The sequence below is a fragment of the Miscanthus floridulus genome, chromosome 9, assembly GCF_019320115.1.
Source record: "Miscanthus floridulus cultivar M001 chromosome 9, ASM1932011v1, whole genome shotgun sequence".
In the NCBI taxonomy this organism is placed as follows: domain Eukaryota; kingdom Viridiplantae; phylum Streptophyta; class Magnoliopsida; order Poales; family Poaceae; genus Miscanthus; species Miscanthus floridulus.
The window spans coordinates 26023914-26047136 of record NC_089588.1 but is presented as its reverse complement, the minus strand read 5'-3'; the positions used below and the strand labels follow the sequence as shown (position 1 = coordinate 26047136).

At 52.6% G+C, this 23223-nt stretch overlaps 2 protein-coding genes across 4 annotated transcripts in view; both read right to left on the bottom strand.

Moving 5' to 3' along the window:
* The window catches only part of LOC136483557 (putative disease resistance protein RGA4), a 224145-nt gene that overhangs the window by 110629 nt on the left and 90293 nt on the right, over window positions 1-23223 (bottom strand). The gene's annotated exons all lie outside the window — the stretch shown is intronic.
* Window positions 2243-15694, bottom strand: LOC136481589 (uncharacterized). Of its 3 annotated transcripts, none has more exons than XM_066478927.1 (3): window positions 15492-15694; window positions 14967-15158; window positions 2243-2668 (listed from the first exon to the last, which is right to left on the bottom strand). In XM_066478927.1, exons 2-3 carry the CDS (start codon window positions 15109-15111, stop codon window positions 2454-2456), a joined length of 360 nt encoding a protein of 119 aa, XP_066335024.1. In that variant the 5' UTR covers window positions 15112-15158; window positions 15492-15694; the 3' UTR covers window positions 2243-2453. The 3 variants fall into 3 exon arrangements, with proteins under 3 accessions (XP_066335024.1, XP_066335023.1, XP_066335022.1); XM_066478926.1 differs by having other exon boundaries at window positions 14967-15155; XM_066478925.1 differs by having other exon boundaries at window positions 14967-15127.

Here is a 23223-nt window from a genome sequence, read left to right as displayed (position 1 = left end):
GGCCGGCATAACACTGTGATGGAGGTGGCAACGGGTGTGGCACATCCTCCCAGTGGCTTACACCACAATAATAAGATACCGCCAGATTACACTAGGGTTGAGGTGCATACAGTGAAGCCCGAGTTCATGTAGTAGAGGATAGACTACGCAACTCCCGAGGGGCTGGTGTTACTTGGAGACGTTATGGGGCAGTTCATCCTCTGGCACAAACAGGACATTATATTGACTGCTTCTTCGCCGCCTCCCCCTCTCCCAAATTTGGAGCGAGTTGTTGAGGTCGGGGAGATATTTTCACCGTCTCGTGACCCCCACATTCCTGAGATGCCACATTCTTCCCCGCCTCCTAGCGAGCATGTGCCTGATGAGATGCCACAACCTTCTCCAGCTCGTAACGACCAAGTGCATCATGAGATAACACAGTCTTCTCAACAAGCACAACCGATACATGAACAACGAGTGCCTCCTGAAGAAGCTGCAGCATAAGAAGATGAGGACGTGCCTGAATGGGAACTTTGAAAGAAGCATCCAATCACCATAAGGCCAGTTTATGTTCCGATCAAAGACGTCTCGTCGGTGTCCAAGTGGTATTCCCATGACCAGTTCAAGCCTGAGAACCAAGTTAAAAAAGTCCCATCACAGGGTTCTGAGGAGGCCATCACTAGCAAACTCCACCAAATTGCAAAGTAGTATCCAAATGTTGATGCCATCAAATGGTCAAAGGATTGCCCGAAAACATATGAAAGAGGTAAGCCCTTCCTACCAAACCGGGACATCCAGCGCCTACCACTTGGAATGAGAAGGTTCCATGATTGGTACTTGCGTGTTCTCTCAACGAGCATAGATATCATACAAGCATGCTTCCCCACCGGCACATTTGGAAGCCCAGCCGAGAAAATTGTCTTTGACTTCATTGACATGCAAACATGCTTTCACCTAGGAGAAATGGAGATGAATCTAATTCGCACGTGGTACCTGTAAGTCCTTGTCCTCCCGATATGATATGAATGTAATCTTTGAATTTTGTTGTAACTAACCCACGCCGTGATTTGTAGAATGCAAGTGCACATTGTCAAACAAATGCCAAGTGTGAAAGCCGGGTATGTGGACCATCAAGCTATAGCCCAAACAAATTTTAATTACCCTAAACGGTGGACACCGGATGCCAAAGAGCTAGCTGCTGCAAAGACCCTTCGGGAGAAAGAGCACATCCGTACGGCGAAACTAAGGGAAGGGTCCCTTAAGGTTGCGGCATACATTGCCCTGGCTTTCAAAAATCTCCAACAACACTCTACTATATGGCTACCATACAACTTCGAGTAAGCTCAACTCTATACTTAAAGCTTTGTTCGATATATTTTATTCGATGCAAAAGAGCTTATCTAGTTCTATGATTAAATCAATGCAGCAACCACTGGATTTGTATAGCCGTCGATGTCGGGAGGAGCATGGCATGGGTCTTTGATTCATTAGATAAGGACACGGTGATATACAAAGACTTCATATCGATTCTCAAGACGTATACATATCGACAATCCCCATTAGCTGATATGTTTGTATACATACTTGTAACGAATCGATTTGTAGGGGCGGCTGGTAATACAAGCCGCCCCTACAAATAGATTTGTAGGGGTGGCTGGTCATACGAACCGCCCCTATAAATCGATTTGTAGGGGCGGCTCAATCACCAGCCGCCCCTTTGCAGGAGCGGCCTGAAAACCGCCCCTATAAATGCATGATTTGTAGAGACCCTTGCGTAGGGGTGGCTGGGCAAAACGTCCCTACAAAGGGTTACCAGCCGCCCCTAGAAATGCTTTTTATAGTAGTGGCAGAATGTTATATAACCTATATACGCTTGCCCATCCACCTGCACTGGCACATAGTGATGCAGTCCCTGCAATACGGTATTCTTGTTGGGAATTTACCGGAAGAAAAGGCAATCTTCTGGAAAAACATTTATCTATTTTGCTGATGGGTGGTGAAGCGGTGTGCCATGTGTTTTGGGCATAGGTGACCCGTTGGGTAAGGCATGGGTGTAGACACAAAATTAAACCCGCGATCAATTATGGGTTTTTTTAGCGGGCAGATTTCATGTTGAAGGCATAGGTTTGGGTTCGGCAAAACCCAATGGGTTTGTGCCCATTGCCATCTTTAGCGTATCAGATGGGGAGGATAACAATTATGCGACGATTATGGACCAAACTAAAAGCTGTCCCAAACTTAACTGATACATAATGAAAAAAAGTATGACAACACACACAGTTCTGAAACTGATACATAACGAAAAAAATATGGTGTGACCACACACATAGTTCTGAAATGAAATATTGGAAGTGACAAGAAGGATAGCTACTCGGCATGATTCTGGTAAAAATTGTAAATTTCTTGGTTCCTTTGGCCCTGTTTAGCTGCTGGTTTCTGCACTGTTAGACAGCCATCGTATAGTATTTTTTTGTCTAAGAGCATGTCCCATTGAAGCATGATGTTGGGTTGGTATCCATTTTGTCAGGTTCCTCCTTTGAGTGCACGCCCAAGGATGCACGCTCTTCTCTCAGCTTGATGTCCATTTCAGTACGGTGAAGCATAACCACACTATCCATTTCTTCACGCTCATGCTTCATCCTCTGTTCCAGCTCGTCATGCTCCTGCCGCGACTCTGCATCCATAGGTCCTGTAATATTCAACATATCACTTCGTCCAATTAGAACATTGCAATACACTTTGACATACACTGACGATCGGCCGCACAGAATGCTTGGCCAGATATTTGGCCGATTTTTTTCTCCAAAATAAAAAAAAATGGACAGCAGGTAATTTATAATATACTTGATGTGTGGCATAACTCAATTATTAAATGCAGGTCTGACAAAAGACAATTCACATTTCAAAATCTCAATTGATAAACAGATATCCTACTGTCTGATCCTCAGCAGGGACAGAACATCAGATATCTAGCAGCTAGTTTCCTTCGTGTGATCAACTGAATTTAATTACACAGGCTAACCAACCAGAGTACATGATAGTCACGGCAGATCAAATATGGTTGTGATCAATTTAATCGGCCAACACAAGACAGTACGGCAACAGCACAGGAAGTTAGAACAGAGTACACCCTAGCTACAGACTGTATAGCAGTACTTGAACGCATCAATTTTTTAAAAAATTCCTATAAATATACAAAATTCTAAAAATAAAAATGATATCAGTACTTGTCGTATATGAATCTCCCTTAACTGAGCCATATTTACAAGGAACAAAGGTTTACATCATCTCAGTTACTTTGGACATTATGCAAAAACATTGATCAGTTTCATTTCAGAAGAATCACCAACTATATATGTGACGCTGTGACTAATGAAAGAAACAAATTGTTGTCATTAGAAAGGAAGTACTGATCAGCAGAGAGGATGACAGAATTAGAAAGTACCTGTCGGTGTTTCGGACCGGGAGGTCCTCAACCAACTAGTGAATTTATCCTGCGTGTTCCCGATTCCAGATGGTGATGCAAAGAGACACAAGGTTTATACTGGTTCGGGCAATTCGAGCCCTACGTCCAGTCTGGGAGATCGATCTTGTATTCCTTGCACCGAAATGCTTGTAGTAGGGGGTTACAAGCTAGGTGAGAGAGGGAGCCGGTCCCAGGTCTCGGCGAGGTGTGATGTGGGCTGCTTGAGACGTTGCTCTCAGGCAGCAGGAAAATGTGTGTGTTACCGACCGTTGTTCTTTGTGAGTGCCTGTCTCCCTAGAAATAGCACAAGTCCTTCCCTTTTATAGTTTGAAGGGAGGACAAGGGTAGTACACGAGCTAACTATACGACATCATGTAAACAGAGACGGCGTGTCGAGCCCTGTGGCCTGTTCCTGTGGCGGCGTGGTCGTCGGAGTGGCCTGTCCTTGGAGCACTGGTGCGGCGTGCTGGTCACATCCGATCCTGTGTGTCATGGGAGCTCCAGGGCTGCCTCAGAGTGGGTGCGGCGGTCAGCGTGCGAGTCGCTGTGGACTGACTGTGCGCGAGGTCGAGGCTCGATCGGTGCCGAGGCTGCACCGCAGTGGGGGGTCTCGGCAGACACGAATCCCGAGATAGCCAAGACCCTGGTGCATAGTGCCGAGGTCCGGAGAGAGCGGTTGATCTGGTGTGCTGGCTCGGAGGCGGTGATGACCCGGGCCAGGCTATCCATGTCGTGTTGTTTTCGAGGTGGGGATCGCGGGGCACAGTGTAGTGCGGGCGCTGATTGTGGGCACAGCATCAGAATACAGTGACCGGTAATCCCCGCCGTGCTCTGTCTCAGCTGGTATGGCGCTGATGCGACCTCACATCCCGTCGGCCATTCCGCGGTGTCGAGCCGTCGTCCGGCTGAGATTGCGGGAGTGGTTGACGTATTAATGGGACATGACGTGCTGTCGGGAAGATCGGTCGAGGCGGGGGCGACGGGCTATGGACAAGCTAGCCTCGAGCGATACGGAAAATGGGGCCTCGCGCGATACGGAGAATGAGGCCTCGCGCGAGACGGAGATTGGGCTCCTTGCCGAGGCCTTCCGTGAGAGGCCTCGCGCGAGGCGGAAATTGTGTCAGGATGTCGAGACCTCCCGTGAGAGGCCTGAGGCGATAAGGAGAGCCGAGTAGGCTCGGACGGGGCTGGTTACGAGCCCATGGCTTACCCTCTAACTTTGCCGTTGATGGGATTTTAGTGCCTCTTTTGGTGTACGCTCGGGGTACCCCATTTTATGGTACCCGACAGTAGCCCCCCAGCCTCAGGGAGGGTGAGTGCATTCTCCCTGAGGGTTTATCGAGACTTGGTTTGCAGTCGCTCCCGTCGGGATTGTGTTTTATTTCTTGAGGTTTCGGTGGGTGCGCGCGAGCGCACCCGCCGGGTGTAGCCCCCGAGGCCCTGGAGGAGTGGAGTTACTCCTCCAGGGGCTTTTTTCGTTTTTGTGTTTGAGTGAGGAGTTTTTATCGTATTTGCTGAGCCCACAAGTGCGAGTTCGGGTCGCGGGGGTCTCGACGAGGTCGCAGGAAGAGCCCTCTAGCCTCCGCACGGAGCGAGAGGTACGTCAGGGGTTCCCCTGGCTTTTGGTACGACCCTCACGCTTCCTTTTTGCTCGGAAGGAGGGGTGGAATGTGCCAGGCTACCCTCGATGGGCATGAGCGTTGGCACTTCCGGTGAGCTGTTATCGGGTGAGTCCGAGTGGAGGCCCGTGCCCTGTTCGCTAGGGGACGGCTAGCGGTCCAGAGACACACTCCAAGAGTACCAGAGGGTTTCTCTAGTGGGTGCCGAGGCCGTTCGCTGGGCCTCGGTGGCTCGGTGCCTCCCTACGATGGGATCCCATTCGGAGACTTCCCTGCCGGTCTCGGACACGACTTAGGACGCCCCGAGCGATTGTTCGCCTAGGCCTCGGCCATTCGTAGGCTCGCCCCAAAGTCGTCCCTGACTCTGTTGCCCTGGGGCGGCTGTCGAAACCTCTGGGGGCCCAGCCTTCGAACCCCTAGACCGTAACGGGCTCGGTGCCCTTTATCGTATTTGTAAGGAAACTTCTAGCGCAGACTTAGATCGTTTGTCTTTGTCTAGGGTGCAGGAGGAGCCCCCGAGCCTCCGCCTGGAGCAAGAGGGCGGTCAGGGGTCCCCTGGCTTTTTTATTCGACCCTCACATGTCCTTTTCGTTCGGACGGAGGGTTTGTTTGCCGAGCCCATTTGGGTGCGAGCCGGAGCCGCTAGGTCTCGACAGGGTTGCAGGAAGAGCCTCCTAGCCTCTGCACGGGGCGAGAGGGCCGTCGGGAGCTCCCTGGCTTTTTATACGCCCCTCGCGCTTGAGGGTTTGTTTGCCGAGGCCCCTTTGGGCGCGAGCCTTGGTCATGGGGTCCCGGCGAGGTTGCAGGAAGGGCTCCCTAGCCTCCGCACGGAGCAGAGGGCCGTCAGGAGCTCCCCTGGCTTTTTGTACGACCCTCGCGCTTCCTTTTCGCTCGAAAGGAGGGGTTGTTTTGCCGAGCCCCCTCGAGTGCGAACCGGGGTCGCTAGGTCTCGGCAAGATTGCAGGAAGAGCCCCCTGGCCTCTGCACGCGGTGAGAGGTCCGTCGGGGGTTCCCCTAACTTTTTTGTACGACCCTCACGCTTCCTTTTCGCTCGGAAGGAGGGGTGGAATGTGCCAGGCTACCCTCGGTGGGCACGAGCGTTGGCACTTCCGGTGAGCTGTTATCGGGTAAGTCCGAGTGGAGGCCCGTGCCCTGTTCGCTAGGGGACGGCTAGCGGTCCAGAGACACACTCCAAGAGTACCAGAGGGTTTCTCTAGTGGGGGCCGAGGCCGTTCGCTGGGCCTCGGTGGCTCGGTGCCTCCCTTCGGTGGGATCCCATTCGGAGACTTCCCTGCCGGTCTCGGACACGACTTAGGGCGTCCCAAGCGTTTTGCTTGCTTGGGGCTTGGCCCCGTATAGGCTCGCTCGCGGTCGTCCCTGACTCTGTTGTCCTGGGGTGGCTGTCGAAACCCCTTGGGGCCCAGCCTTCGAACCCCTGGACCGTAATAGGCTCAGAGCCTGGTTCCTTGATCTAAAAGGAATAGGCCGGGGGGAATGTCTTCCCCATTGGCTCGGCAACGGGTGGCGCGCCTTTTGAGGCGGTTTCCTAGGGAGGCGAAATGACGCCTGCTGCCGTAGTGGCCGAGCGTGATGTGGTGGATGGGACGTAACTGTTCCCGCAATTAATGGGAAAGAAGTGGGCGCGTGGGCGGCAAAATCGGCTCATGGTTAACTGCGCCGGATCAGGGGGAAACTTCCCTGATTTCATCGCCCGTTCGTTTCGCCTTCCCCCTGCATAAATACTCGAAGAGTCTCGCCCCTCCTCACCTTACCTTGCCTGCGTTAGCTCTGCCTCCATCGAGCTGTCGCTAGAGCAGCGGGTGCCGGGAAGAAGAAGGGAGAAGAGCGAGCCAGGGAGAAAGCAAGAAAAAGCGAGAGCGTGGGAGAGAGAGAAAAACTCACCGCCGCATCTGATCCTTCCATCGCACTCATGGCCGGTGACATCGTTGTTGTCGAGGCGGACCCCTGGGATCCTTCCGATGTTACCGTGGAGACACTCCAGTCGCTCGTCGACGGCGGACTCCTTCGTCCGGTGATGTACCCCACCAGGGCGGAGTGGATTGCTCCGTACGGCGAGCCAGAGCCGAGGCCTCGTGACGGCTACGTCGTGAGCTTCGTCTCCTTTCACGAGCGCGGCCTCAGCGTCCCGGCGGATCGGTTCATGCAGGCGCTCCCGCACTACTATGGCGTGGAGCTCCACAACTTCAACCCCAACTCCATCGCACAGGCGGCTATCTTTGTTGCCGTCTGCGAGGGGTACTTGGGGATTGCTCCCCATTGGGAGTTGTGGCTCCATCTATTCTGGGCGGGGCACACCACTAAGCCGACGGGCACGTCGGGTACGAGGAAGGCGACGAGGGCCGGCGGCTGCACTCTCCAAGTGCGCTAGGACCGCCAGCACCTCTACATCTTGGCCCAGCTCGCGTCCTCCAATCGCCGGTGGTACACGAGCTGGTTCTACCTTCGTAACGATGACGGAGGACTTCCCCCCTACACTGGGCGGATTGTGGGGAGCTGCCCGGAGAGATGGAAGTACGGCGTACCGAAGGACGACCAGCCCAAGTTGCAGCCGCTTCTGGAGGGGCTGGAGAGGCTACGGGGTCATGGCCTTACCGTGGCTATGGTCGTGGCTGCCTTCCACCGCCAGAGGGTGCTGCCGCTGATGGCTCGGCAGTGGTGGCTGTTCGAGATGAAGCTGGGTGAGCCCATTGAGGGCATCCGGATGTCCTCCTCCGCCCTTTCCGACGAGGAAATTGTTCGTCGGGTGGGGGAGACGGTAGAGGCGAAGCTAAGGGGTGGCAACTTGACCCCCAACGCGATGCGACCGTCGTGGGGGTTCCTCTCGCTGGTAAGTCGTGTGTCGCTGTAGCCCCCGAGCCTCCTCAGTTTCCCCTTACCCCTTGTTCCCTTACGCGCGTTCGTCGATCCTGCAGGGGATGAAGGACGTGCGAGCCTCTCCGCCGCCCGTTCCCGAGGACGCGAGGCGGCGAGCGATCAATCGGGCGCACGCCGACACACAGAAGAAATGGAAAGACGCCAAGGCGGCGAAGCGCACCAAGAAAATCCTCGCGCGCGAGGAGCTGGATAAGCACCGCCGTCAACAAAGGAAGGATGGTCTCCCTTTGGAGGAATCCCCGTCGCCGTCGGTGTCGACGGAGGCGTCGGATGGGGATGATGAGGGCGAGGTGGGGCGAGGTCCCCTGGACCATCTCCCTGACGTAGTGGAGGTGGTGCCTAGGGCGTTGGCAAGCAGCCCGACACCCCCGGGAAGAGGAGGAGCTCACCCGGGACCGGCAATTGCCCGCTCTAGGGCCGAGGCTGACACGCCCGAGGCGCGAGCGTTGGGCAAATGCGCTGTCAGCCCGGTGGGCTCGGTGGCTGCGGTGGAACAAGTGGCGGTGGAGGCGACACCACCGCCCCTGTAGAGGACCGAGGGGGCGCCGGGGTCCGTTGAGGACCGACCGGCGCCGATGGACACGGAGGCGACGCCTCTACCGCCGCCGCCGCCTTTGCGAACGAGGGTCGCCGTGGCGAAGCGGTTGTCGCCCCGCTCGAGGTAGGTGTATTTTTGGTGGGGTCACAGTGCCTTCCGTTCGCTCTTCGGTCTCGTGCTGACCCTGTAGGTGATTTTTCCTTAGTCAGAAGCGGCCTGCGGACGAGCTTCCCTTGGTGCCCCTTAAGGTACTCAAGGCAAGCCCCAGCTCCTCTGCCCACTGGGTGGCGGAGGCGCAAGCCGCTATACAACGCGGCGCGGCGTCGGCGAGGGCCGACCCGAAGGAGCCGGCCACCCAAGGAGGGGCTGCCGAGGCGACCCCGACACAGACGGGGGAGGGAGTGCTTCCGCCCCGCGAGGGCGAGGCTCACGAGTCAGATGGGGCCGGGGTGCCCTTGGTTGCCGAGGCCCCCGGGGTCTTCGAGGCTGAGGCGACGGAGGCCGGGGCGCCCAAGACCGCTGAGACCGCAGAGGCGGCGGTCGGTGTTTCTGCGACCACCGAGGTCACGATGGCGGAGGCCGGAGCCCCCGAGACCGTCGAGGCCATAATTGCGGAGGCCGGAGCCCCCGAGATCGCCAAGGCCGACGTAATGGCGGCGAGGCCATCTGTCCAGGAGGCGGAGATGAAGGCGGCGGAGGCCTTGGCAGCGCCCTTGGTTCAGGGCCCGCCGTTGTTACGAGAGAGCGCCCGGGAGGCGGAGGTCTATCCGATCTCCTCCGACGATACTTCCCGGGCACGGGAGGTGGTCGACGCCGAGGAGACCGGCGCCGTGGAACAGTCGGCTCCGATCTAGGGCGAGGGAAGCTCGGCCCTCATGCGAGCGCGACCCGAGCCTCACGGGTGGGATCACCCACGGGTACTGTGGCGGAGCCGGGATGACCCTAAGGGGGAGCCTCTGTTCGCCCTTGAGGACGCAGCCGAGGGCAGGCGCTGGGGCACCTTCGAGCAATACCGCCAGCTGGCGGAGCGGTCGCTACGGACGGCGCTGTCCGTGGTGGCCGACGAACTGCCCGGAGTCGCCCAGGTTTGCGTTTTCCTTTCTTGCACGATGTTGTCTTTTTCTGAGTTTTGTTGCAATCAATGACCCCTGTTCTGCTTCCCTAGGAGCTCGAGACCTGGTCCCTTGGGAAGTCGGTCTTTCTCCAGCGGGAGAGGGACGTCTGGGACCAGCTCCAGCGGCAAAAGGGCCTGCTTGCGGGTGCCAACGAGCTCCTGGCGGCGCGGAGCGTGGAGGTGGAGGACCTCCGCCTTCGTTGTGCCGACGCGAAGGTCGAGGCAGCCACGGCCTAGGAGCAGCTTGCCCCTCTGGCGGCGCGGGTCAAGGAGTTGGAGGAGGAGCTCGCTCGCGCGGCCAGTGATCGGGATGCCTTCAGGGCTCGAGCCGTTGAAGCTACGGCCTCGACCACCGCTCTTGCGGGGCAGCTAGGGGCGGAGCAGAATGCGCACCAGCTGACGAAAGGTGCCTTGGATGAGGCCCTTGCTGCAGTTGAGGCCTCGCAAACCGAGGCTGTGGTTTGGAGGGGGACGGTCGAGGGTGAGTTTTAGTCCCCTCGTTTTGTTTTCTTTTCCTTATGTTCGTTCCCTAACTTCCTTGTGTGACGCAGAGCTGGCGAGTGAAGCTTCTAGGGCGGCCGAGGCTTCTCGGGTCGAGGCCCAGCGCTTGAAGGAGAAGGCCGAGGCTTCCCAGGCCGAGGCCTTGCGCTGGAAGGAGAAAGCCGAGGCCTGTCAGGTCGAGACCCGACACTGGGAGCTGAAGGCCAAGGGTGAGTTCCGTGGGCTTCCGCCCCTAATTTAGGTTGTTTTTTCCCTCGCTCAATCTCATTCCATTTTCCATGGTGCAGAGTCAGAGGCGGAGGTTACTCGGGCAGCCGAGGCTTCCAGCGCGGTGCAGACGGTGCTCGAGACCGAGATCGGGGAGCACGAGGCGCTGAAACGTGCCACCCTTTCCGCCTGCGAGGCCTTGGAGGTCGAAGGGGTTCAGTCAGGCAGCTCCCTTGGGAGCCGTTTGATCGCGCTGAGCAGCCAGATGCGCGAGCGGCTCCGAGGAGCGCTGCACACGGGTGTCAAGCGTGCGTTGGCCGTCATCTCCTCTCACTACATTGGCGTCGACCTCCCGGCCATCAGTGATGGCTATGTCCTACCTAATGATGATGAGGAGGCCGACGCGGCGGTCATGAAGCTGATGGAGGCGGCGGAAGGCCCTGGCATGGCGCTGGCGATGCTCTTTGAAGAGGAGGTGGTCCCTCCCCTACCATCTGCCGATGCTGGAGGCCCTGAGCCTTGACCTGGGCCCAAGGGGCTATGTAAAAATAGAGTAGGAATTATCTTTGTATCGTAACGCTTGTGGCTGTCGAGGCCTTTCTTTTTGAAGTATTTGTGTTTCTTAGTTGTTTTTCTCGTGTTTCCGAGCCTCCGCCCTTTGTTGCTTCTGACCAGATTTCTTTTGCAAAACGCCTCCTTGGAGCCTAAGCCGTCCCTTGGGTGAGAGGTAGTGAGGGAGTGCCATAGCCCGGAGGCGTAGGCCGTCTCGCGACTCTACCGGCCTCTTGCTTAGGAAACAGACTTTGGTCCGAGGGGTTTTTACAACCGATTCGTCAGAGCGTGCTAGAGACTTGGCGTAGGAATTTTTTCGAAAAACGACTGAAGAATGGTGCGTGGGACTTTGGGGGAGTCCCCCATCTAGCCCCCGAGGGAGGCTTGGTTCTGCCGAGGCAGAGCCGAGTCTCCCTTACCGTGTTATTGTATTGCCGAGACCCACGATGGGCTCGGGGGGGGGTTCTCGAAAAATTAGACCAACTAAAGAATGCTTTTTAATTGTATTATGAGAAACAATATATACAATGCTTGGAAATTTAAGGGTAAAAGCGACGTAGTTGTTCTATGTTCCAAGCGTTGGTGAAGATTTCGCCCTTCTCATTGGCCAGCTTGTAGGTCCCGGGCTTCAGTACTTGGGCGATGATGTATGGTCCTTCCCATGGCGGGGGCTAGATGGTTCAGGAGAAGGACTGCGGTCCTCTCCGCTGTCGTAGCGGCCACCCTGATGTGGATGGTAGCCTCGGGCGAGCCCCTCGCTGTCGTGGCGTCGTCGTCGGCCGACCACCTCGTGGTCACCCTACGCCTCACGTCGATTATCAAGGCGGTCATGGACCGGGGGGACCCTACCGATTGCCGGCACCCGAATGGGTTTGGGACGAACCGAGGCCTCCCTATCCTGCTGATGTGGTGCTGAGGGGAGGTCCGAGACGGCATCGCGCCGCCGGGAGGCGGAACTCTCGGCCTGCTGCACCACGGCGGTCTCGAGGAGATCCCGGAGCTCGCCGCGAACCCACCGTCCTTCCGTGGTGGAGGGCTCGGGCATCACACGCACTAGCATTGCCGCAGCCGCGACATTCTGGCTAGCGCGATTGAAGATTAGGGGACGATCGTCCCCCTCGTCATCATTGATGCGATGGTGCACGTCACCGCGGCCTTGCTGCTCCTACTCGAGAGTGCTTCGGAGCTGTTGCAGAAGGAGTCGATCTTGCTCGACCTTGGCTTGAAGCTCACGGAGTTGTTCTAGGTCCGGGCGCCGGAATTGTCCGAGGGCGAGGTTCTCGTTCCGTGCCGCCGGTGGGACAATACATGAAGGCGTAGCATCGCCCGTTCCCTGATGAAGCGGAGTGCGGTTATCTGCCCCCTCGTCCTCGTCGCCCGTGCTTGGCATCCCAAGCCCGACGTGGAAGCACTCACGAGTGGGATCGTAAGTACTTTCACCGTCGGAATCGGAGTAGCCAAAGCAATAGTCGCTAGCGGTCAGGAAGCGGCGCATGGTCTCGTGGTCGTGGATGTCGGAGAAATTCGCTCCAGCCCATGCCTCGTCCTCCTCCGAGGAGTCGGCGTGGGTGTGGGTCGACGCGGTGGTATCGAAGTTGAGAGCGAAGCGCTGGCGGCGCTCCGAGAGATCCGCGTGAGCGGAAGCGTAGGCGTAAGCATAAGATGCGGCGGCATTTCTCAACCCGAAGGGGTATGGAGATAGTGTCGTCGCCGAGCTCTGTTCTGCCGGAGTGAGCTCCTCAAGGATTGGTGGAGCGGCGTCGTCAGGTGCCACCAGCGTTTTTCCCTTGTCCATGCTCAGGCTAGACAGATCCCCAACCAGGGACCCTGCGCCAACAGCTGGTCGTGGGGTGCCGGCAGAGAGCGGCGAGTCGCCCTGGGTTTGTGTGGCATCGGGACGATCTTGCTCGCGTCGTGCCTAGCGAGCGCGGCGAGAACGGCCGCCCGGGCGTCGCCTGTGCCTGGGCTGCCGATGCGTGACGTCGTCATTGGCAGGCGGGGCTCGGGGTGTGAGAAGTACCATGTCGTACTCGTGCCCTAGAGACATGAACTCTAGGCTCCCAAACTACACCACCGTGCCGAGACGCAGTGGTCGTACGGGGTCTGCCATCCGGAACCTGTTGGGATGATGAAGCTGACACGCAGAGGCCCCTACCTGGCGCACCAACAGTCGGTGTTTCGGACCGGGAGGTCCTCAACCAACTAGTGAATTTATCCTGCGTGTTCCCGATTCCAGATGGTGATGCAAAGAGACACAAGGTTTATACTAGTTCGGGCAATTCGAGCCCTACGTCCAGTCTGGGAGATCGATCTTGTATTCCTTGCACCGAAATGCTTGTAGTAGGGGGTTACAAGCTAGGTGAGAGAGGGAGCCGGTCCCAGGTCTCGGCGAGGTGTGATGTGGGCTGCTTGAGACGTTGCTCTCAGGCAGCAGGGAAATGTGTGTGTTACTGGGCGTTGTTCTTTGTGAGTGCCTGTCTCCCTAGAAATAGCCCAAGCCCTTCCCTTTTATAGTTTGAAGGGAGGACAAGGGTAGTACACGAGCTAACTATACGGCGTCGTGTAAACAGAGACGGCGTGTCCGAGCCCTGTGGCCTGTTCCTGTGGCGGCGTGGTCGTCGGAGTGGCCCGTCCTTGGAGCACTGGGGCGGCGTGCTGGTCACATCCGATCCTGTGCATCATGGGAGCTCCAGGGCTACCTCGGAGTGGGTGCGGCGGTCAGCGTGCGAGTCGCTGTGGACTGACTATGCACGAGGCCGAGGCTCGGTCGGTGCCGAGGCTGCACCGCAGTGGGGGGTCTCGGCAGACACGAATCCCGAGATAGCCGAGACCCTGGTGCATAGTGCCGAGGCCCGGAGAGAGCGGTTGATCTGGTGTGCTGGCTCGGAGGCGGTGATGACCCGGGCCAGGCTGTCCATGCCGTGTTGTTTTCGAGGCGGGGATCGCGGGGCACAGTGTAGTGCGGGCGTTGATTGTGGGCACAGCGTCAGAATACAGTGACCGGTAATCCCCGCCGTGCCCTGTCTCAGCTGGTATGGCGCTGATGCGACCTCACGTCCCGTCGGCCATTCCGCAGTGTCGAGCCGTCGTCCGGCTGAGATTGCGGGAGTGGTTGACGTATTAATGGGACATGACGTGCTGTCGGGAAGATCGGTCGAGGCGGGGGCGACGGGCTATGGACAAGCCGGCCTCGAGCGATACGGAAAATGGGGCCTCGCGCGATACGGAGAATGAGGTCTCGCGCGAGACGGAGATTGGGCTCCTTGCCGAGGCCTTCCGTGAGAGGCCTGAGGCGATGCGGAGAGCCGGGTAGGCTCGGACGGGGCTGGTTACGAGCCCATGGCTTACCCTCTAACTTTGCCGTTGATGGGATTTTAGTGCCTCTTTTGGTGTACGCTCGGGGTACCCCATTTTATGGTACCCGACAGTATCCTTCTCAACTATCATTATTGAACCAATCAGCAAAAAGAAAGGTATGCTTCCATGAAAGTGAAAGACACTTCCATAAAAAATGAAGACCTGTCACTGCACATTTTTATAAGTTATCTTTAGCTAATGCACTGAATACTATAATCACCAAAAGCAACCCTTGCTAAAATTCTTGAATCATACTACCATAGCAAATAAAATTACTCACACATACCACATACACACAGAAAAGTAATCTTTCACGACCTAGCAGCTGCAAGCGTGGCTTGTCCCAAGCCCCAACCGTGGATCAGGTTTTTGCAGCATTTTACAACAGTACTTTAATTTTAAAGTTTAAAGCCCTTACTGCATCCTATGTTTGTAAAATCCAAAGGCTGGGAATTCCTTATAACAAATTAAAAAGGGTCTAAAGTAACAATATAACATTAAATTGTGCCTTTACAGAATTATCCCTCTAGACTTTCGCAAATGTACACCAATACTTCAGGATATTTTCCCATTTTGTTAACGAACATCAGCTAGTAAAATACACAATTTAACTGTGATTTCAGGATAGCAAACATTTCTAGCCCACACACTTACCCACTAATTCCTGAATGCTTACACACGATAACAAAATCATATAGGTTGCAAAAGATTTTAGATGACGAACATAATATGTCGAACCTCGCTTAAACGGATCAGGCCTGAACTCAAATTCTTCATCTTCCCATTCTTCGTCGTCGTCCTTATCCTCCTCCATTTGGAAGTTGCGTGCCACATTAGCAAGCTTATCACTTAATCCATCGTGCAAAGAATCAAAACCACCCATCGACCCTGAGCTGCTCCTGTTGCCAGATGTGGCAAACCCAGGGACTGCTGGTAATTAGAGACTAACTGAATATTGCAAATTCATGAGAGTATAAGCACATAAGCAATTAGTAGTAATGTCGAATCAAAGGGCTCAATCAATGATGCACAGATCAGTAGATCACGCAGATCCAGGAGATGTAGGAGACGAAGGTGGGGGCGAGGACGGTGGTGGTGGGGGGGCGAGGACGGCGGCAGCGGTGGACACGAGGAAGAAGTCGACAGAGGTGGAGCCGGATCAGGTCTTCGGGCGCTCCGGGCGCCGGGGACCACGCCATGGTGAAGGGGAAATGCGAGCACGACAGCAGGGGAGGGGGTGGAATTGGAGATGAATGGGCAGACCTATGCACACACTAACAGCCACCAGAGCGGCGCCGTTGTCAAACTCGCCTCTGTCGCCACCTTCATCACCTCCTCCTTCACGCAAGGCTCCAATCCCATGGCACCTGGCATCCTGTGGAGCCGGATCTCTGCGGAGACCCTGTAATGTCAGGCCGCAACTGCCGCCGCCCTGCCTTCGCCCTCACCCTCATCCCACCCTCGGCGGACGGATGGACGGCGGCAGAGACAGAGACGGAGAATGAACTCATGAACAAAATATTCATCTAACTATACTACTTATTATCCACACCAACTATACTACTCGAAATATTATGATTTTATTATGAATTTATCGTTTTACCCTTGTTACATAAAAGAATTTCAAAAAAAGGAATTATCACTCTCTTTTTTTGGGAGCATAATCCCCTCAATTTTGGAGGCATCGGGAGGCATTATGGTGCATATGGGCCCAACATCCATAGGCACACCTTATCGCCTCCCGACGCCTGCTCATATAGGTGTCTCGAAGACTCTGTCTTCCTAGCCGTCGAATCGCTCGTCGTGAGTCGTTAAAATTCCCCTCAACCACAGTAAAAAAATTCCTTTAATATTAGGTATGGAATTAGGATTTATTTTCTCGTAACTCAGAATTGGAGGAATCTATTTAAATTAGTATTCGTAGTTATCCTGATTACCTCATGCTGCGCATATATTGTCATATAAAATAGAAGTACTGTAGATGCACGAACAAAGAAATTTTTTATATTCATGGAGCTAGTTAGGTAGGATCAGACCAAAAAAATAGGAGACAAATTTAGCTCTTTAATATTAGCTATAGATAATGATACTAATAAAGTATTTAAAATTATATGAATAGCCCATGACATACCATGGTTATGTATGTTGCATTGTTACTTTATTTATGTTTAGATATCTTCTTCTACACCTAAAAAAATGTAAGGGTATTGTCTGCACCCCCGCCCTGCTGACCCCGCGCCGCCACGCGTCCGAACCGACTTCCACGCCCAGCTCACGAGTCGCCTCGCGCGTCCGAATCATCAATGCGGAGCCATCGCCATGCTGGCCCCTACGCTCCGAACGCTTGCCCCGCTTCGCCCGATCAGAAAAAAAAACCCGCACCAGTTCCCTGCATTCGGTCGAAACCTGCACCTGTGCATAGGGCTGGGCATTCGGTTCTCAGTTTGGTTCCTCGGTTTTTTAAGAAATTCGGTTTTTAGAAAATAGGAACCGATCGTTTCAAAAAAAATTCGGAACCGACAATTTCGGTTCTCGGTTATTTTAGTTCGGTTCCGGTTCTAACTGAACTTTTTCAAAAGAGGTCAAGACAATAATAAATATACGTGTTCTAACGCAAATTTATGCAACACTATATCCATTTTTAATAATGATAATTTATAAGAGAACAATAGCAATATAATAAGACAAATATACAACAGTTCAAATATGAAACACCACACATAAACCAAACATAATCTTACAAAATACAAGTAAGTGAAGTATAATTCATGTAATTTGGTTCTTTCAGTTAATTCGGTTAATCGAGAGTAGGAACCAAATTTTCTTTGGTTATTTCGGTTGCTCAATGTCAGGAACCGAATAAGGAACCGAATTTTTCGGTTTTGGTTTCGGTTCTTTCTGTTTGGTTTTTCGGTGTCGGTTAATTTTGCCCAGGCCTACCTTTGCATGCCGCGTGCATGAGGCAGGGCCAGGCGGCCAGCGGCTACCCCGGGCCTGTGCGCATGCCGCACATGGCGCCTAGCGGGCCCAGGCTGCCGTCCAATGGCGCACGTGGGCAGGAAAAGGCCCAGCCCGCTCAAGGCCAACGCGTGGCACAGGTCTACGATGCAGCACACACGGAAGTGGAAGTTGCGAGTACAAAATTTAGTACTCTACTAAACAGATCATTACAACCATGACACCCTACGAATAAAGAAAAACCTCTCTCTTGTAAACAGGACGCCACGAGGTGGAACCGGCCAGAGGGGAAGATGACCTGTTCAGTTGGTGCTCATACGTATTGTATACGATCGTAAATTATTACTACTGACTGATTTGGTGTGAGAGAAAAATACTATTCTGACTGAAAATTTACAATAGTTTAGGCTGGAGGTCGTTCACCGCCAGCACACTCAAGTTGTACGACACTAAGGACGGCGGTGTCAGAGCCCGGGAACGGTGCCGACGAGCGGACAACGGCAGGGGAGGCGCCCATTGTGGTGACGTTGACGACGCCAAGGCATGGTCTAGAACAGTGTGGTCACGAGCTCTTCGGAGGTGGGGCGAGCGGAAGGAATGAATATTTTTATTTCGCTTTCATCGGTACAACGTCTTTTTTTTTTCTAATGCTGGGTGTTTTAGATATCATCATTATTTTACATCAGGATGTATATTTGAGCTCTTTGGCATAGTTGTAGTCCCCACGTCTACAACCTTTAAATTGACTATCATATATGCACGACTTTCGGATATTGATTAACTGCTTTGACGAGCTGTCACCGCCGTCGAACGGTGCAGCATCGTCGGATCTGTTTGGCTGGTATTAAAGTCGACTGATAAGTCGGCTGAAGCTGATTTGTTGTAAGAGAAAAATACTGTAGATTTTAGCTCAAGCGAACAAGCCCTTCATGCCTTCATCGCCGCCGTAGTATGTTCATCTAAGCAGCAAGTCATGTGCCTCGCCGTAGACATGCGCAAAATTTCATAACACCGTGCAACGCGTTAACTAAAAAGATCATTACAACACCACACCTCGCCTGACCTGCTTAGTCTGTACTGCCGGTCACCTCGTGCTCCGCAGCCTGAAAAGAAGGCACAATGCCCACTTGATTGGAATCCTACAGCAAGAGAACGTCGCCTGAATGTAGAGAAGAAACAGGCACCTGTTTACTCTATTTATATTTGCAGTCTGCCATGAGTCCACAACATTAGCAGCGTGAAAGAAAGAACCTAAACCAAAATAGTACTTGTACTGAAGTAAAGGTAAACGAATGCAAACAGCTGGTGGAGCTTAATGAAAGCAGAGTCTCAACAAATAGTGAAAACAGAGCAAGTCTTGTTTTGTGCTTAGGTACAGATGCAGATCAACGAATGGCCAAAATGACATGCATAACAGGCATAACATGCAGAATCAATCAAAGATATGAAAATAGTCCTAGATGGGTTGGTCCTATTTGGTTGATGGGTTACTACTAAGGTAATCATTATTATGTCAATTTGAAGTAAGGATCGGATAGAGAGATTCCATCCATAGGGTATGGCTCTACAGGTTAGGCTAAGGCGGTATGGTGATCTGGTGGAAAACCAGACCACATTATTAGGTTCACTATTATGTGAATTTGAAAGAGAAAGCCTGACCAAGTCAACATAGATGGCTTGTCTAACCTCTACAGGTCCACCGAGGTTTTGGCAAGGTTAACTAGGTGGGCTAGGTTATGGCTAGGGTTAGTGGCATATACGCACATGCATATGTATATACCCAGGATTAAGTAGAATTGAGTACTTAGGTCGCTAGGGTTAGCCATACATAGACGTATACTCGGGTGTATAGGTATCTTATACTCGGGCATATCGATGTATGCATATATATAGGTTATTATTTTTGGTGATTGGGTGCGGATATATTCGAGTAGGTGTTATGGTGCTCATACGCGAATGTAAGTATAATGTTAGCTACTAGTATGGTGATGGGTACTACTATAGTTGGGATTAAATTAAATATAGGAAGGGAAAATAATCAAACTAGAATTTAAATGGGCACCACTAATAGAGCAATGGATATGAATAACTAGAGCTTGATTTGAGATGATTTCTGGTGGGAGAATCAAGGGTTTGGATTTAAGATGAAGAAGTTATGATTTATCAAAGATTTATTATGAAAAGATATGTGGAATATATTTGGGAAATTTATTCTGGAAATTAAGATAATGAACATGGGATAAAAGGGCTTGGGTAGGTTCTGGGGTGAACCTAGTTTTTTTAGAAATTTTCTGGGAATTTTTTTGGAATAGGAAAGGCTTACTTTTAATCTCCTGTGTACGTTTCCCGGGTGCACCTAGCGTTTTCCTTCCAGCTTAGACTGACGCGTGGGTCATGGCTGGTGGGCGCTATCTGTTGTACTATGCTGTGAGCCGGGTGTACACAATGTGCTGTGGACCGTGTGCTCTCTCTCCAGATCTACGTGAACCGCGTTCACAGAAGAGGAAGGGGAGAAGTGGTGGGTTGGAGACATGGAGTGGCTGCCCCGTGGGTCCTGAGGAGGCGACGTGGCGTGATCCCATAGGCCGAGCGACATGGCCTGGGGTGGCCTCAGATCCCCTTTGGCTCAGCGATAGGAGGAAGAGAGCACAGCGACGGTAGGAGAGAGAGAGCAGAGGGAGCTTGGCTGGCGGCGGCTTGACTCCGGCGTAGGCAGCTCCGAGAGGGGAAAGGGAAGGGAGTAGGCGGGCGAGCAAAGCGGCAGCTCACGACAAGAGCAGAGGCGCAGGGCGAGCGAGAGAGGCAAGCATGGCGAAGAGTTAGGGCAAGGCTGCGGGTGGCAGTGCGCGGGCTGGCCTGAGGGGCTGTGCCGGCGGCAGCCACGCCCGGCGTGGGAACGAGCGGGAGGGATAAGCAGGGAAGAGATCAAGAGGGGGGCGCGGCGGAGGGAGATGGAGCAGCGAGGGAGGCACGGCGGTGGTCGGGCTCTGCTCGTCCTCGAAGCGTCAGGGTGAGGCGGGCGGTTCCCTCCGTCGCTCCGTGCTCAGCAGCAGGGAGAAGAAGGGCTGGGAGAGGGGAAGAGTAGAGCACGGCAGAAGGGGGTTGGTTGCCCGAGCTCGATGGGAGCGAGGATGGCGAGCTCGCCCGCCATGGCTGGCTTTTATAGCCGAGTCCGGCTAACAGTAAGGCGATGGCCAGGAGAAATATCTCCGGCGATAGCGGGTGGTGAGCTGTCGTTCCTATCCATCCGCGCCGGCGCGCTCGGGCGGAAAATTAGAACGGGGAAGGAACGGCGGATGACGACAGCGGAGGAAGGCGGTTGGCACAGTGAGGTCGTTGACCTACTGGAGAAGAAGGAGATGACAGCCGGGGTCCACAGGTCGGTGAAAGAAATGGATAGGAGGAGGGAGAAGGGGAGGTGGGCCGAGGTTGCAGGCCAGACAGGAGAGAGGAGAAAGGATTGGGTCCGTGGGGCTTTTCTATTTATGAAATCCTTTCTCTATTTCCCAGAAATAACTAGGGCACACATGAATTGATTTCGAAATTAAATTTTAAGGAGATCTACAATGCGAAGGGTTTGGCAATTCAAGGGAGAGGTCAAGGAAATTATTTGGATGGAGAATGTCAGGGGGAAATTAGAAGGGAAAGTGTCAAGGACAAATTTGGAAAATGCCAAGGTGAATTAATTGGTGCAAAAATAAATTCTAGGGCAACAATCATGCAAGCATTCAAACAAACATACAAACGTTCCAAGCACAAATACAATTAAATCCTACGAGACACAAAATATATATGGTGGATTTTTAATGCAAGGTTTTGGAAAAATATTTTTAAAATGGTTTTGCGGAAAATAATTTTACGGTTCTATATAAAATAAATAATCCAAATTTTAATTTGTTGTAGAATTTTAGAAAGTTCAAATTTTTAGTGGATTTTTAATATGAAGCGAAACACAGGGTGTTACAGATGGCATCACCCAACTTGGGAGTTACTGACCAAAATACCCATCGATGTTAAGGTTTTCTAAGCCAAGCGGACGGCAGAGCTCATAAAAAACCTCCTCGATTTGTCTCTTTTCTTTCTTTGAGATCCCTTCTTCCTCTTTTACCAACAGGCCATCATCTCCAAGTCTACTGGTGCAATCCAGTGAAAGATATCTTAGGCGATTCTTTTCACCGAGTCTGACCTTTATAGCAGATGAGGAAGAAGCTACATTCTCCAAGAAAAAGATAGCAAGTTCTGTCAGCTGGGAGAGTGGCCCTAGTTCTTGCAAACTACAGTGTTCAGAATCCATGAGGTCTGGAAATCCATATAATTTCCTCAAAGAAGTTAGACCACAAAAATCCCTAGTTATAACACTTATATTTGTCCCGTCAAGTCTAAGAAACCCCCACCCAAGTCTTGTAGCAATCCAATGCTACACGGAAGCTTAGCCAAACTCAGACAACTAGAATGTACTGCAAGAATTTCAACTTAATGTCTTCTGGTAACTTAGATGTATCACTGTTTTGTATTGACAAATACCTCGAATGTTTGAGCTGATACAAAGATTCTCCTAGTGCATCAAAATTTACACAGTCCAAATGCAGTGTTCAAAGACTTGAAAAACATAGAAATGAATCACCTGGCTTGATCTTAATATTACCAACTAAAATCAGTGTTCTCAGTGATATTTGTGTTTGTAGAGAACACCACTCCAAATCATGTTGTTCCGATCCATTGTTTTGCAGAGATAATTGATTAAACTTTTCTGATTTAAGTTTGTCAATAACAAATTTACTGTTGTGAGCTATGAGTGCTTCATCTCCTAACATGTTCTGAGAAAATGATCGGAACAACATCATGCATGTTGCAAACCATTTGATCAACATATCTTATATTTGGCTCAATAAGGTTCCGCTGTATTAACTCATCATAGTATTCCCTTCCTATGTCTTCTAAGTCACGTGAAGTTCCATGAACAAATCCTTCACTAATCCACATGCCAACAATGTCATCAACCGAAAACAATGTGCCCCTAGAAGGAGGGAATAGTGCAAAAAGCAAGGCTTCAAAAACGGCCGTAGATCTTCATAGCCAAGATATACTGCATAATTTTGCTCTTTAGGCATTTGTGATACTGACCATAGAGAATCATCTAACACCTTTTGCCAGTCGATTCGTCTTATCCTTTTCTGACACACGAGACCTCCCATTACTTTGACCCCAAGAGGTAAACCATCACATTTTTCTACAAGTCTCATTCCAATATTGTCAGTACAGAAAGTGACCAACTAGTGAATATTTGTAGTTTTGCTGTACGTTGTGATCGGAGGTGGCCTAGCACTCAATGACACCGGGTTTATACTGGTTCAGGCAACGTGCCCTACGTCCAGTGTGGCTCGGTCGGCGACTTTATTCCTGAGCCCAGGTGCTCGAAGTCTGTAGTGGGGTTACAAACGAGAGGGAGAAAGATGGGGTGTACCAGAGGTCCAGTCGGGTCTGACCGGAAGGGCCGAGAGCGACATGAACTCCGCTACGAGCTAAGTGTTCAGGCGTGTGCCTGAGGTCCGAACCTGGCGGTTCTGTGGTTGTGAGCTAGAAGACTTGAATCAGCTTGGGTTAACTGCCTGTGTTGGAGGGAGCGCATCCCCTTTTATAGAAGAAGGGGATGGCTTTAAATGTGAGAGGGAGAGAGTACGGACGCTACTAAGCCTTGTTGCCCACGCCGGTGAGGACAGGATAATGGTAGGCGCCCACAACACTGTTGATGTTACTGTAGAATGTCAGGTGTATGTGGGAGGTTGTGCTGTTTTCTTCAGGTCTGGTAGACGTCGGTACCTATAAAATACTGTTTGATGCCTGGAGGCATGTGAGAAGTCTCACCACGTTCAATCGGTATGGTAAATCCCGGCACCCACAATGCTGTCGGTGCCCAGAGGCACATGGGGGATTTTACCGTACGGGAGTTTCGTAGGCGCCACAATACTGTAGAGGTAAATGTTGGCGCCTACAACACTATTTGTGTCAGGTGGCTGTAGAGTACTGTTCCTGCAGG